The following is a 14,750-nucleotide window of genomic DNA, read 5'->3' on the forward strand; positions in this document are numbered from 1 at the left end:
AAAAGGCAGGAAGGTTAACCAGACGCACATCCGGTTTGCTACCCTGCACTGGGGAAGGGATGAAGGGGAGAAAAGAGGTTGCAGAGAGATAAGAAGGTACACACAATCACGAGCACACTCGGGGGAGCACACACAGTCTATAAGTGGTCGCTCAGGTTTGTTGTCTTTAAGTAAAGTAGGAGTGCTTTAGTCGCTTTCAGATGCCCAAGGTCCCAGAATCTTCTTCACACAGAATGGTCTAGAGTCAAGTTGACTAGTGGTGAGAATACCGAGGAAAACGTGAATCTAGTAACTTCCCTTTTGTCACCCCCTGGCTATACTCTACTATGCATGGCTATTACGCTAGGAGTTACTCGGCGCATACCTGTTTTTTTTTTTGTGGCACATACCCGCAAAGTCTTGTGCGGCAAAAAGACGGATTTACTTCAAACAGCTGAGGCCACGCAACTGTGACACGGAACCAGCGCACTCGTGCCAATGCCCGAGCATACGCCAACCGGGCAGCGCACAACGACAAAAAACCACAATTAGTAGACGCTATGGAGCCATTTAAAAGGACACTAAAGTAAAAAAAAAAACACTTTACGTCAGAGTGAAAGTTTAATGTATGACATCTAAAACGACAATATTATCAACAACAGTGCCCCACTTACCAAGAAATCAAGGTAAATGCACAAGAAACACAGGCGCCGCAGTAGGACATTTTCAAAATGACATCAGACGGACCGCCTACAATTAATCACTAGAAATCGATCTAACTGCACTTAATAACGAACCTTCCCTGCATCAAGAGATGCAATAGAATGCTGCTTGTTCGCTTCTCTTTAATTCATGGGGGAAAAAACTGCCGGATCTTACTATGGGGAATGGCACGAGTCGTTCGAAAATTCAATTTTCGCGTAGTTACAAAGGACAGGTGGTGCCATCTGGCGGGGCGCTGTTGAACAAAGAAATGTCTGCAATCTCGGAGTCAATGGCGGGAAACTGATCAATGGCCGTTGTTGCTGCTGCTGAGGCCCCCACTGTTTTCGGTCTGCTGCTACTAGTGCAGTAAAGCCAGGCATTGTGCACGGCAACAGTGACGTGAGATGGTCCGGTCGGTCCGCTTCTTGAGACGGGTAATTTGAAGTGCGCTAACCCGATGCGGACCAGTAAAACGTGATTTCATTTCAAAATAGGTCATTCCTTGGCATGAAAGTAACACTACGAGGTTTCTGGACCGCTATTTCAACAATCAACGTCGACTTAATAGTTACCTTTATTGTCCCTTTAAAACACCAGTGAGACCAGAGGAGGGCTTACCCTCCTTTTTCATAAAGACCTCTGCAAGGAGCAGTCAGTTGCCTGGAGACAGCTACGACTAATGCGCACCGGAATCTCAGTCTTTGGTTGGTTGGTTACAACTTTGCCTGACCGCCACCTCGCGGGCCTGCTGGACGGCCCAGAGTTGGTCGCCGAGGCTGTGGCTGCAAAGCGCAGCGGCCCACCGCGGCGGGATGGTTTGAATTTAGCACCTTGCGGATTTTCGGCACAATCCCAGGGCATGTGATTTAATGTGGCAACCTCAATACGGCCTATCTTGCATATATTCGCCTCAGCAAAATTTACCCAGCAACATATGATAATCAATGCCCACTATGGGGGAAACACCCCACATTCATGTAACACGAGCCTGCCAACATTCAAAGGTAGTGCCAAGAGAGAACACACCGGTACCAGAGCTGTGGGAGGCGGCGCTGTCCTGCTTGAAGCCTGGAGAACAGCTCAAGCCAATTGACAGAGCTCGCAAGACAGAAAATACCACAGGGTTAATGGACTGAAGGCTCCAACTTCAGCAAGAGGATTTCTTTGCAAGTTTTTTACTCATTCATTCCGCAGTGAAGGTGAAAAGGGGAAACACACAAACAAGCGCTCCTTCCGCAAGCTGATACTTCTACACTTTGAGGTGAATATCTACTGCAGTAAATGTTCAAAGCATTTTTGCACCAGTATTCAATGTTCACCCGAATGATAAGCACCAATAATGCAATGTTTCTTCGTTAGACATCAGCACTGCTCCAGCAGGCAAACTTCGTTTTTTTCCTTTTGTCGTAGCACTGTTTCACATGTAAACTTATTCCCCGTTAAGAGGTTATTAGGTTGGCAAAAGTTCCTGTCCTTTTTTGTAGTAATGGGCTGCAAATGGAAGCGCATGCTATTGTACACTACAGCATTCCTGTGTATTCGCTCGTTATACTTTTTACAGAAAACAGGAAAGCAACATTCCATGGTATAAAAATAAATTCTGTTCCACGGAAAAAAGGCATTGAATAAAATAAAATGGCCATTGAGAGACAATAGACTGGGTGTCTCAAACTCATCTCAGCTGACATGCCACAGTCCCGAAAATTCACTCTTGGAGTGCTAGTAAGTACACTGAAAGTAAAAGAAGGGGAGGGGGCAGGAGACTTGACGCTTACCTTCAAAATACAGAAATCTTGAAATCTATATGCCAATTCTTAAATACATAGAGGCTTTTTTTTTTTTTCAGAGCTATGTATCAAGACATGGTTACTGCAGGAGGTGCCTCATGACAAAAATACTTTAGACGAGCCATGCCTGTGTTGCCTGCAAACATATTTATTTATTCAAAATGCCTTACAGGCCCATTAAATGTCATTGAGTAAGGGAGGCATCAGTATATACATTGCAAAAAACACAATCATGAAAAACAAAACAAAAAAGAAGTGTAGACTGTGGCTGCAAGAGAGAGGTTGCGTATTTGAGACCACTGCTCTAAGCCAACGAGACCATACATACATTACTGAACGAATCAATTTATATATATATATATATATATATATATATATATATATATATATATATATATATATATATATATATATATATATATATATATATATATATATATAACTAAAGGTGAATCTATGGCCACTTTTGCGCCAACAAAGAAGCAAATCAGACTACAGTGTAAGACTATGTTTCAGTGTTTATAGAATAAATGTTTCGCAAGACATCATCATCTGCCTGACTACAGCCATTGCAGGGCAAAGGCGTCTCCCATGTTCTGCCACTGAATCTGGTTATAACTTCTGCCACTGCAAACTTTTCAATTTCATCTGCCCGCCAAATTTTCTGTCTCCCCCTTGCAAGTTTGCCTTCTTTTGGAATCCAGTCGGTTACCCTTAATGACCAGTGGTCATTTCACCTACACACTATGTGCACTAGCCGTGCTCATTTCTGCTTCATTTTGACTAAGTTGTCCTTAACACCCGTTTGTTCCCCAACCCACACAGCTCTCTTCCCATCTCTTAAGGTTACATCTATCAATTTCCTTTCCATTGCTCATAGCACAGTCCTCAATTTGAGTCGGCAAGGTATGGGTCAGTGCTTATCCTCCAAAACAGGCTACATACCAGTTGTACGACATGAAGCACGCATCACATTGGTCCTCAAAATCACCTTTATTTCAAATGTTACAGTTCTTGTCAGATACATTTTACACAACCAAAAAAATGTACACTAGTCGTTCGAAAAAAAAAGTATATAATGTAAATGTTACGGTACATCATTATAAAAAGTTGCCTATGTTCACGAGAATCAAGAAAAGGTTGCTTGAAATTACAGTTCATCATCCCTCGATAAAAGAAAGCTCCCTTCAGCAACCTCACTAAAATCAGAATGGAATGTGAAACCTTTGCACGAACAAGCACACTGGCTGAATACAGCGATAAAGCAATGCACCACTGTTCTCGGGGAGACAGTAGCGAGGTTTATAACTGTACAGCAAACACTGGCAGAATGATGGGGCAACAGAGTGCCTATATAATGTCAACAATATTCAAAAACTGCTAAAAGAACACTATTACTTTCTGCCGAAATGAAAATTGCTAAAATATTTAAATACTGTCCAAAAAATGCACACGAGTATACCTACATAATGACACAAGACTCCTTTGCATGCTCGCCAATGCACCGCAACGAAGAAGAAAAAAATAACGCAGGTAAAATGTGTAATGCATGACTGGTGCTTAAGTAGATCTGCGCTGCCTATGAGACAAATGAATGTGAGTACTGTGTGGCAATGAAGGACAGTAAAAGCAACGTCAACAACAAGAGGAGGGATACCGAACAGAAAAAAAGGGAAAAAAAAAGAGCGGAAATCGAGAGCACTGTTCCTAAAAAAAAAAAAAAGCCCAGCTGCTGGAATGGTGGAGACGAAAATGGCTCCAAAAATGGCAAAGAGTGCAGGCTGTGGAAGTTGTGGTACTTTTTTTGTTTTGTTTTGTTTAGCTCCTACCAGCCCCAGCCGCTAGAGACAACGAGCAGGCAAACGCAGCCGTTCGACCAGTCTCGTACGCTCGTTGTCGGCTCACCGACCGGGGTCACAACTGCTTCGAAGACTCAGCACCAGCGTCTGGCAACACTGCGGCCTAGTGCACGGTGCCATGCTACTCGAGTCGTTCGTCCCCGCAGGCTGCACGCCGCCAAACAACGTTTGTCTCGTGAAAGGAGTCGCCGGCCGCGGCGTCGCGGAGAAACAATGCTCTTTGTCTATACGACATCCATTCATCCCGCCTCTGTCGTCGTCAGCACAACCCAAGAAATGCAACGCAAGATACCCCTGCGACACTTGAGCAAAGTTTCCATGTGAAATGTTTATGTTGAGAGATAGACGGACACACACGGGCGCGTGTGCAACGATGGAAGGATCCAATTACGGAACCAGCTGAACTGAGAGCTGCCACAGTAAGGACGTGATAAGAGAAAAAGGTTCAATTAAATGATGCGGGAAGACGGGGAGCGAGAGACGAGTAGCATGGGGAATGGGACAAGACGAGGGTGCTGAGACACACGTGACGCGATTCACCGAAACGAAACCAAAACAAAGTAAAGAAAGCCTGATCGCCGCAAACCACGGCGAAAAACACTCTTGTTGGCACTGGCAGGATCAGGAATAGTACAGCGTAGTAATGATGACAGAGCGTACTCGGTAGTAGTAGTAAGCGTTTGGAGTAGTAAATGGCAACGGGGAAAAAAATTGCTTCCCCACTTTCCCAGGTATATATATGTATATATCCCCGACACCTTTCCCCTCATATTCAACCAACGGAGGGGAACGTGCCTCCTTCCTTCGTTTTTACTTAAGCATCGACGTCCCGCATCTTTACGCCACAGCTGACGTCGAAGAGACAGCTGCCTTGATTGCAAACAGCTGCTCGTTATGCCACCTAACGAGGTGGCATTATAGGAGTCCAGCAAGCTGCCCCTGCGCAGCATGCAAGGGGGTGCAGGAAATATTGTTTCTAGTGAGAGTGTGGGGAGACCTGGTCTTGACTTCCTTCTTTCCATTTCACAATTCAGCCCTGCGTTCATTCGTTTTCGTTCCTGTTAGGCAAGTTCGGTGAGTGCGTGTCATGCCACTTCCACCACCCGCGTGCACACAGTCAGAGAGCATCTCCTTGGCATCTGTTGTCTTCACGTTTTTTGTTCGCGTCAACAACTGCTACCTGCAAAAAGGGCAGACCAGGGAGGGAGAACGCACGTAATCTCTCCGCACGAGATCCGGGTGTGCCGTTCCGAAAAAAAAACTTCACTGTGCAGAACACCTAAAGAGAAAAGTAAAAAACTGAAAAAAAAAAGCTACTTTAGAGATAGATTCATAACTGGCAAGTAAACGAGACTAAAACGAGGAACTTGCTTTGGCTTCGAGCTGTCCTACACGCTAGCGCAGGCACCGCCTCAGAAAAACGCGAGGTTGTGCGGCGGAGACCTTGGCTACGCCTGACCTGTGCACATGCGCAAAACTCTACTAAAATTTGATATAATTCTCAATTATAAATTGATTAAAAATGCGAACCAGAAATCCGAACAGCAATGAAATAAAAAAGAATGTCACAAGCATAAAATAAAAACACACTGTTGTCTTCCTCAGACTACTAAACGCACAGTCTTATTCTACTCTCCCTCGCTGTTTTTTTTTTCTCCCATGTTGCCTTGGCGTGTGAGAACGTCCCAAAACACGGTGAAACAAGAAAGATGAGAAGCCGTCGCAGCTGAAGTCATGGTGGCCACAGCGTCGCATCTCACACCCAGGAGTCTCCGGCTGGCTGGGACGACTGGCTGTCGAGCGCGAGGTACTGGGGCCCCTGATCGTTCGGATACCGGTCCTTTTTCTTGTTCACCTGGGCGTACACGGGCTCAGGCGGAGACCTCATAGGCTGCTGCTGCTGTTGAAAAACGGGGCAATGGATATCCGAGAAGATGGGCTCAAATAAATGCAACAACATAAAATGGACAAGGACGCGCTAATACACAAGAAGCACACTGCATGCAGTCATGTGCCCCTCGTAAAAAAAGTGTGTATGCCAATTCACACATTGGATGCGTTCACGAGTTATCCTATGCAAATGTTCACTTATATTTCCAAGTGGACAGAAGTGAAAGCATATTGAAAAATGACAGATCAAGAATGCGGTTTCAGATGCACTTGTGCTATCATCAACACTTAGAAGCACACAGACCTTTCCATTGGACAGTGGGAGCACCTCTTTTCTGGACCGTAGCACAAAAGTGCAGAGACGGATGTGAAAGCCTCAAAGTGCATATTTGGGAAGTCAGGCATTTACAACAGCCCAGAAAGGATTATGATGGTTCCCTACAAGCCCTGACTGGCAAAATGCATTACAGTCGCTGACAGATTTTTCAGACTCCAAAAATTCGGACTTGTTGAACATTTCGGACTTTACAAATGCACCGTCCAGGTTCCCATTGAACCGATGCATTTTCACGACCGATTTTTTGGACGAATTAATGTTCCCAAGTTCAATTTTCCAGACTAAATCATTTGTTTTGAGCTATGCCACTTGATTTTGAAAGCTGCCATGTTAGATTTTTTGTTGGCTTGGTTGAGCTTGGCTTGCGGTTGCTAGTTGTGTAGCCTCCAAGATTGGAAGCGCGCATTATATTCTATTTTTGGAGGCAATGCCTGATTTTCCTTGGCTAGCAAAACAGCACAACATTTCTTCTTCAGTCAGCCTTATCATTATCATTAATACACCAGTAGATTATTTTTATTTTTTGGGCATATGTTTTTCTGCTCGCCATTGCCCACGCGGGACGCGGTCGTGTTAGCAGTGTGCCAATGTGTTTGAGCCATCGTGCACGTCGGATGCTCGCTGCTGTTCGCAATTGCTCACTAGCACTCTGTGGTCACTGTACTCGGCGACCAACCTGAAACACAGGTGTTGGATCGCGGCCGCGACGGTAGCATTTTGATGGTGGCGAAATGCTGGAGGATCAAGTACTGTGCGGAGTCGGTGCAGGTAAAGAAAGCCAAGACCGTGTCGCTAAATCTCACCAAACAGGTGTGATGTTTCATGCATCTTTTTGTGACCGACATCAAGTTTTGTTTGGTAAGTTCCATAAAGCCACCAACTTTGCCAGCGGCAGCGATTGCCAATGCGCCTGCCAACGATGTTACCGTAGCCCAAACAGAACCATATCTGCTTGTCCTCAAGAACACCACAAAATGTAGCAGTACTGGGGTACTTCTTTTGTTGGGCTTTTCTAATCTAAAGAAACTTCAATTTCATGGCTTCACCATTTTTTCGGATTGTTCGATTTTACGAACTATTACGTGATCCCCGCTAAGTTCGGAAATTCAGTCGGCGACTGTACGTCACACATAATTTTAAACCAAGAGTGTTCTTAATATGCAGTCCCTACCGGAAGTTTTGCGACCTAATTTTTTAGTTGTACTGTCCCAAGTTTAGCAACAGGACAACTGCAGTCTGTTAAAAATTGCATAAATTAGTGAAGAACGCAAGGCATGCTGCAGATTTTCATTTGCATTGACAAGGAATTAGAGATGTGTTCGCAACTGCCTGATATTATAGATTGTTGAGAAGAAAGCATGCAATAAGCAAGTTCAAGCATACTTTCCCACAATGTTAGTTGAATTATGGGAGTTGAGGTAGAAAAGAAAGTCACGCTCTACATGTGCACACACGCCAAGTGTTCCTAAGAGATACTGAGCCATTATTGTGCTCCTTGCCCATGGAACGAATAGGCAGCTACAGCAGAAGCATTGATGGTTAAGAGTGTTTAACTAGAATGGACGTACTGAATAACAAATGACACTGTAGTAGTTTGCTCCCACAACAAATATAAAAGTGCTTTTAAGGACTCCCAATCACCCCCCCCCCCCCCCCCAAAAAAAGCATTGGAAGACCTGAAGTAACACTATTCTTCACGAATACAAAAGAAAACATCGTTGCGCCCACAATTAGTATAGGCAATGGAGGAAAGGTTACGTGCGAGCACTAACTACCACAAAATTTCCAAGATCAGATTGGTTGGTTAAAGTTCAGTTTTACTAGTATCTAGTATTTGCAAATAAAACTGAACTTTTACACTACACTCCAGTATTATTAGTAAGTGGGTTTTCGAAATGTATGCAATATGGAAATACAAATTAATATAAGATTATGCATTTATTACTGCATTTTCTCGCATAAAACCCACACCAAAATATAGAAAAACATGCTTTAAAAGTGGGGGTGCGTATTATATGCAGGGCTTCTGTGCTTCTTTTTTTTTTTTCATAGAGTTAAGGTTGGGGGTGCAGGTTATATACAGAGGCTGGTTGTATGCAAGAAAATACAGAGCATACAAAACCTGGCGTCTACTGCAAGCCGACTGCACTGACTAAGTTTTCTGGCACGTGTGACACAGCAAAGAGCAACGTGAACGAAACAGTACACACTTTTCGTAGGGCAACGTTGCAGCGACATGCAATGGTCAAGAAAGAGAGGGAGAGGCATGCGAAAGTAGAAAAAAGCCAAGGAAAACCCACCACGTTTTGTTTTAGTTAAAGGAGTGTAAGACCAGGTCGGGAAGATGTTAGAAACCGGGCGGCTGAAGGAAAGAGCACAGTTAGTCAGACATGGCACAGCACGACACAAGCACGAACGCAGAAGCACGTGTTAATCACAGATGGCACAAATGCAATACCCAGAGTTATCACCAACCACGGACAAAATGCTTGCGCCGATTTCTGGCTACCTAACGAGAGCTGTAAAAGAGCGCAAGAAAGTCTTATTAGCCAAATGATATTACAGTCGAACCCTGCTACAACAAAACTTACGAGGCGCAGAAAATATTTCGTTGAAGCCAGTTTAGTGAAATCGAAAAAATATAGCTGATCTGAACTAGCAAAACAAAGGAACGTGTTGTAGTGAAATCGAAAAAGTATAGCTGATCTGAACTAGCAAAACAAAGGAACGTTTATTTTTAAAATTAAAAAAGTGTCCGCTGCTTCTTATTCTTTCCCAGCAGCGTCCCAACACGATTCACAGTTATGCATAGCGAGGTTATGGTGAAAACTACGCTGAAACAACGCCTACGACCGCTTTCGTAAACGTACCAAACAGTTGCATTACCACGTTAACACCAGCAGCCGTCCGCCGTCATGTGTATCGGACAACGCCGAGATGGAGGCAGGGTATCGTGGAGCGGTGACTTTTGCCTTATTCTATGCCATTCTTATCATCCATAACTCGCGGCTGGCTGATTTGGTTGATAATGCAGATGAACATCCACTCTGATTAAGTACCACACTGGCCAAGCGCGAATAAAATGATAAGCATTGGAATCGGAAAAGGCCTTGCTCCGAGGTTGCAAGCAGAAGCTGCGTGAAGAAAACCATGAACTGAGCGACTGAGCTTCAGCTTTGGATCGTCTGCGGATCGAATCAAGCCAGTGGCAAAAGCAGAGCCATCCTCCATGCAGCAGTGCAGTCTTATTGCCATCGTTATCGAGCAATGGTGGTGCCCATGCTTGCTGAAGAGCGGCGGTTTGTGGTGGTGCCAACGCGTGTTTTAGACTTCGTCGACGTATTTTCAGGTTCTCAAAATGCACCAAAGTGTTAAAGATTGGGTTTCCTGTATAGCCATAAATATCTAAGCCTGAAATTGTATTGTGAAATTTTGTTGAAGCGGGACGGCAGAAGAAAAAGTGTTCGCTGTGGCGACAATATTTATGCATTGAGTCCTGTGGACTGCTGACGGGGAACCGTGAATTTTTCGTTAAAGGGGAAATTTCGTTGAAGCGGTGGCGTTCGTTGTAGCGGTGTTCAACTGTACTGGCAAGTCGAACAACGAGACATCATGAGACACAATCTGGCGATGACTGAGAACAGTCTAAACACGACTCACCCAAACAACATTCACATATCTCCATGCTTGTTTCTTCTTAACAACATAAAAACTGTTTATTTACTCAAAATGCTAACGCACTGCCCACATTCATACATGTTTCTTGTGAACTGTCAAACGAAATGACAGCAGGCGATAACTTTGGATATTGCAGTAGCAAATATTCCCGATTAGAAAATACACAGTCCTGAGTAAACTCTTCCAAATTTCAACGCAAGTATTGACCGATAAAAATTGTGTAGCAACCCATGCACGTTAGTACAATAAGTCATTTTTCGTAAGACACTTTTCCTAACATTGGTTTAATTAATTAGTCTCACAGAGTTGGGTTACCAGTTTGCATTCGTGTTAGACAACACAACTGGAATGAGTACGACAGAGGAGTGGCACAGAAACAATCCTTTACAAGCACTATATTATGCACAACAAAAAGCAGAGAAAGAGGGAAAGCTCAGACTCACTTTAACACGCACCGAAGACTAAAGCAAATGTACCAGCTACAAGAAAGAACAACTCAAAATATTCAAGTTGAGAACAAAATGATACCCGCTTCAGGGCTAGTGATCCACTGTATTTCCGATCTGTCCTCGTATCACTTTCTATGTCCCAATTATTGCTACAATCCAACTCCTTCACAGGACACTGATATATCTTCCATAAGTTGCTGCTGGGCAAATACTGCATCAGGTGAGAGCTATATGTATCTGTCCTGTGACTTGATTTAAATTCACTCCGATTGTTATGTAATTATTGCACCGCAGATACTGCAAACCTGCACCTCCTTTCAAGTGAATGTGCAGAGTCACATGCTTGCACGATTGACGATGGCAGAGCACAGATAGCAGTCACAACTGACACAATATGTGAGACACTGGAAGTGCGTAGGTAAAAGAGTAATGTGCGACTCGCCGCCCAGCTTCACATCCACAAGTTGTAGTCGCATATGATAGTTGAAGTAACTATGCTTTCTTTAGAGGCCATTGCAACACAACTACACCAGCGCTCCAAAACATGCTAAGTAAGAACCCTGTTACTTCAATACCATTTGTTCAGGATATGCTGGTAGTTAATTCCATAAACATTATTGCAGAGAAAACGCCACAGCTTCACAAAATTCATGCAGTAACACTTTTATGAAACTTCATTGCACGTGTTTCTATGACATTACGTGTTCATTTTATTTAAGTCGCGCAGTTCCGTTGATTCCACAGAAAATTATCAGACTAAAACAACCAAACCAGAAAAAGTATAGAGTGAAATTTCCATAGCTACAATGCCTGCATTACAGTGATACTTCCCACTAATTATGAAAGAAAGTACAGAAGACAAAAAAAACAACAACAGGTTAAGAAGCTGTGGTAGCAACACCAGGAAGGCCACTTACAGGGCCCGGTGGGAAAATCGGGACGCCACCAACAGGTGGGCGGTGCAGTGTCGGCTGTTGCGGCTGTGCGGGCTGCGGAGAGCCCGGTTGACCCTCGGCACCGCCACCGCCGCCGCCATGGCTGAGCTCGCTCAGAGGAAGCTCCTCCGACTGGGTAAAATAAACATCAACAATACATTGATTGCATGGATGAGCACCTCTTGGCAGCACAAACAACAAGTCTGTTTGTGTGTTTTGACAGCAAGCAGTCATCTGCATTTTACCATACAATTCTAGATTTTACTTTGCTTTTGTTTTACAAAAGTAAAGTACAATTTGGCGATATGACGATGGATGGTCTGATGCACATTCGTCCAATTCCCTGGCCGAATTTATTTGTCCCCTAAGCCAAAATTCAGATATTGCAAGGATTTTTTGCGTCATAACGGACAATACAAACTTGGCTACCGAAACCGTCAAGCAATGGTCAACAGCAGTGCACTCCTGGAGCTCTGCAAGTGTGGATACAACCAGTGCACAGAGGTGCTTGTCATTTGCCTCAACTGCAGCACATGAAACTGCCATCGCTATCGAATCGATGATGCATGGAGACAACAAAACTGAAACAACACGAGGATCCAACATTCACAGATTCAAACTGATGCTGCTTACTGCAACTGCTACAGAGAAAACTGCAGCAGACGCAATCATAGGTAGCAGCTCCGAAGCGCTAGAGGCACGGTCCTCACAAATGGATTAAAAGAAAAACTTCCATTTAGCCGCGACCACTGCCTATAAAACAGTGGTCACTACTTGCGCAATTATCAATAGTGAAAATGCGGTTTCGAAGGTACAAGGAAAATGCAGCGGTAGATTAAAAGACAACAAAGCCGTAAAAATACATGAAGTGTTTCAGCATTCCTTTCGAAGTGCTTGAGCGCTATTACTACGATGGAGTGGAGTTCAGCGCTTGGATCTCAGCAGACCTCAAGCTAAACTATGACGCGTGCATTTGTGGTAGCCGGCTGTGCCGTACCTTAGTGGTCTATTCAAATATGTGTTCCAGAAAAACACACACGGGTGCTTTCCACAGAAATAAATGCTCTGTGCACATATCCTCGCTTTCTGAGAAAACCTGCTCTGATAGTTTTCTGGTGATGAAAAATTATAAAGAAAATACTTTTGCTCCCCCATGAGATTCGTGTTATCATCATCAGCCTGACTACGCCCGCTGCAGGGCAAAGGCTTTTCCCATGTTCCGCTAATCAGCCCAATTTCGTGCTTTGCTCCTGCCAGATTATACTCTCAAACGTCTTAATACAGTAAAAGCTCGTTAATTTGGATTTCACGGGACCGGAAAAACTGTCCAAATTAACCGAATGCCGAATTAATGAATGAACAGAGACAACAACATTTAAAATCAACCTGCAGAAGCATACCTTTATTTGTTGAAGTATTTTGTAATTGTCGTCTGCGTTTTCGCGCAGATTCCGGCTGACATCACCATTTTTCTTAACTGTTCCAAATGGCCAACAGCACGCAAGCTGTCGGGAGTGTTCAGGCAAGTGTTGTCTAATATTAACAGCGCCTCCGAGACTTCCCGTCAGGTGCGATGAGGTCGCGGCTGTATCTCCTCGCATGATTCTTCGTCGGAATCGTCGTCTTCATGGGCGCCCGTGACATCATTAATAATTTCTTGATCGGTCAGAAGACCACTCGTGGCGACACCATGATCAATCGCGATGTAGTCCTGAAAGGTCACATCTGTGGGAAGGACAGCATCAAAAGTCGGGCAGTCATCGTCGGTGGACTCGGCTGACACCTCCTCGATGCCATCGTCAGCTACTGCTGCATGCTCGGGCCTCACAAAACCGCTGTGCCGAAAACAGTTGTCGATGACTTGCGGCGGAGTGTTTTTCCACACGTGGGCGATGATGTGCACTGCGCCGAGTAAGTCCACTTGATACAACTTTCCAGCTTCTGAGCATAGGTTCATTCACTCTAGCAGGTGCTTGCGGTACTTCGACTTCACGTAGTGAATGATACCCTGGTCCATCGGCTGAAGAGCAGACGTAGTGTTGGGCGGCAAAAAAACTACTTTGATGCTCTTCAGTTCGACTGTACAGTTATGGGCACTGCAGTTGTCCACAACCATAATTATCTTGCGGTCCTTTGAGGTGAAGTGCCGGTCCAACTGCTGCAGCCAGCCACGAAAAATGTCCGATGTCATCCATGCCTTCCTGTTCGCTGTGTACTCGACAGAAAGGCTTTTGACGTTTTTAAAACAACGTGGCTTAAGCGCCTTCCCGACGACAAGTAGTGGCAAGCACTCCGTGCCAGTCATATTGGCGGCAAGAAGCACAGTTATCCTTTGCTTGCATTTCTTGCCACCAATGCACGCGTCCCCTTTGAAAGTCACCGTCTTGTCGGGCAGAGCTCTGAAAAATAGAGCAGTTTCATCTGCATTGAACACGCACGTGGTTCATATGCGGCGATGTGCTCCAGCAGCTTCACATTTCTCCACTTGGTGGTCACGCTTTCGTCAACACTGGCCTTTTTGCCGCACACATCCTGAAGACAAGTTCGTGTCTCTCTCGAAACCTCGCAAACCACCCTTCTGACGCTTTGAACGATTCAATGTTCATCATTGCAGCGTACTTCTCACCTTGCGCCATGATGAAAGGTCCGCTCAAAGGCAGATGCGCGTTGCGACAGTCAGTAATCCACCGGAGCAAAGCTTCTTCGAGCTGGGGGGTTCGCAACCGCTTTCTAGAGGCATGAAACTTCTCGCTTTCGAAGGCTTGTCGAATCTGTTGTTCATTTTTCACGTACGTTCCCAACGTGCTCCGCTTCACATTGTACTTGGTCATAACCTGTTGTCGCGATTCGCCGTTCTTCAGTGCTTCCAAAATTTCCACTTTAGTCGCCAAGTTCTTCGCGTCGTAGTTCTGCCGCTTTTTCGGCGTTGCCATCACTGTAGCACACGATGGTGGTGGCATGCAAATACAGTCACAATGGAAGAAAAAGAGAACTCCGCAAGAAGAGATGGTTCCGACACGACAACACAAGGGAAAATGGCGTCGGAGGCTCTTAGTGGAGAAGAAAGAAGACGTCGACGTTCGGTGACGCTGCGATCGCCCCCCCAAGTTGATGATGATGGCGATGCCACT

General features: G+C 44.8%; 1 protein-coding gene across 13 annotated transcripts in view; it reads right to left on the reverse strand.

The window, feature by feature from the left end:
- Window positions 1-3,445: 3,445 nt before the first annotated feature.
- p120ctn (adherens junction protein p120) overlaps window positions 3,446-14,750 on the reverse strand; it is a 166,011-nt gene continuing 154,706 nt past the window's right edge. For 10 of the 13 annotated variants that reach the window (XM_075875507.1, XM_075875504.1, XM_075875495.1 and 7 more), the window contains 2 exons: window positions 11,602-11,751; window positions 3,446-6,230 (listed from right to left, as the gene is read on the reverse strand). In XM_075875507.1, the coding sequence (XP_075731622.1) occupies window positions 6,087-6,230; window positions 11,602-11,751 (294 nt within the window). In that variant the 3' untranslated portion in view covers window positions 3,446-6,086. Of the gene's footprint in view, window positions 6,231-8,857; window positions 8,920-11,601; window positions 11,752-14,750 lie in introns of all 13 variants that reach the window. The other 3 variants (XM_075875503.1, XM_075875502.1, XM_075875496.1) reach the window with 3 other exon arrangements.

This window comes from Rhipicephalus microplus, chromosome 10 (genome assembly GCF_043290135.1).
Source record: "Rhipicephalus microplus isolate Deutch F79 chromosome 10, USDA_Rmic, whole genome shotgun sequence".
Lineage (NCBI taxonomy): Eukaryota > Metazoa > Arthropoda > Arachnida > Ixodida > Ixodidae > Rhipicephalus > Rhipicephalus microplus.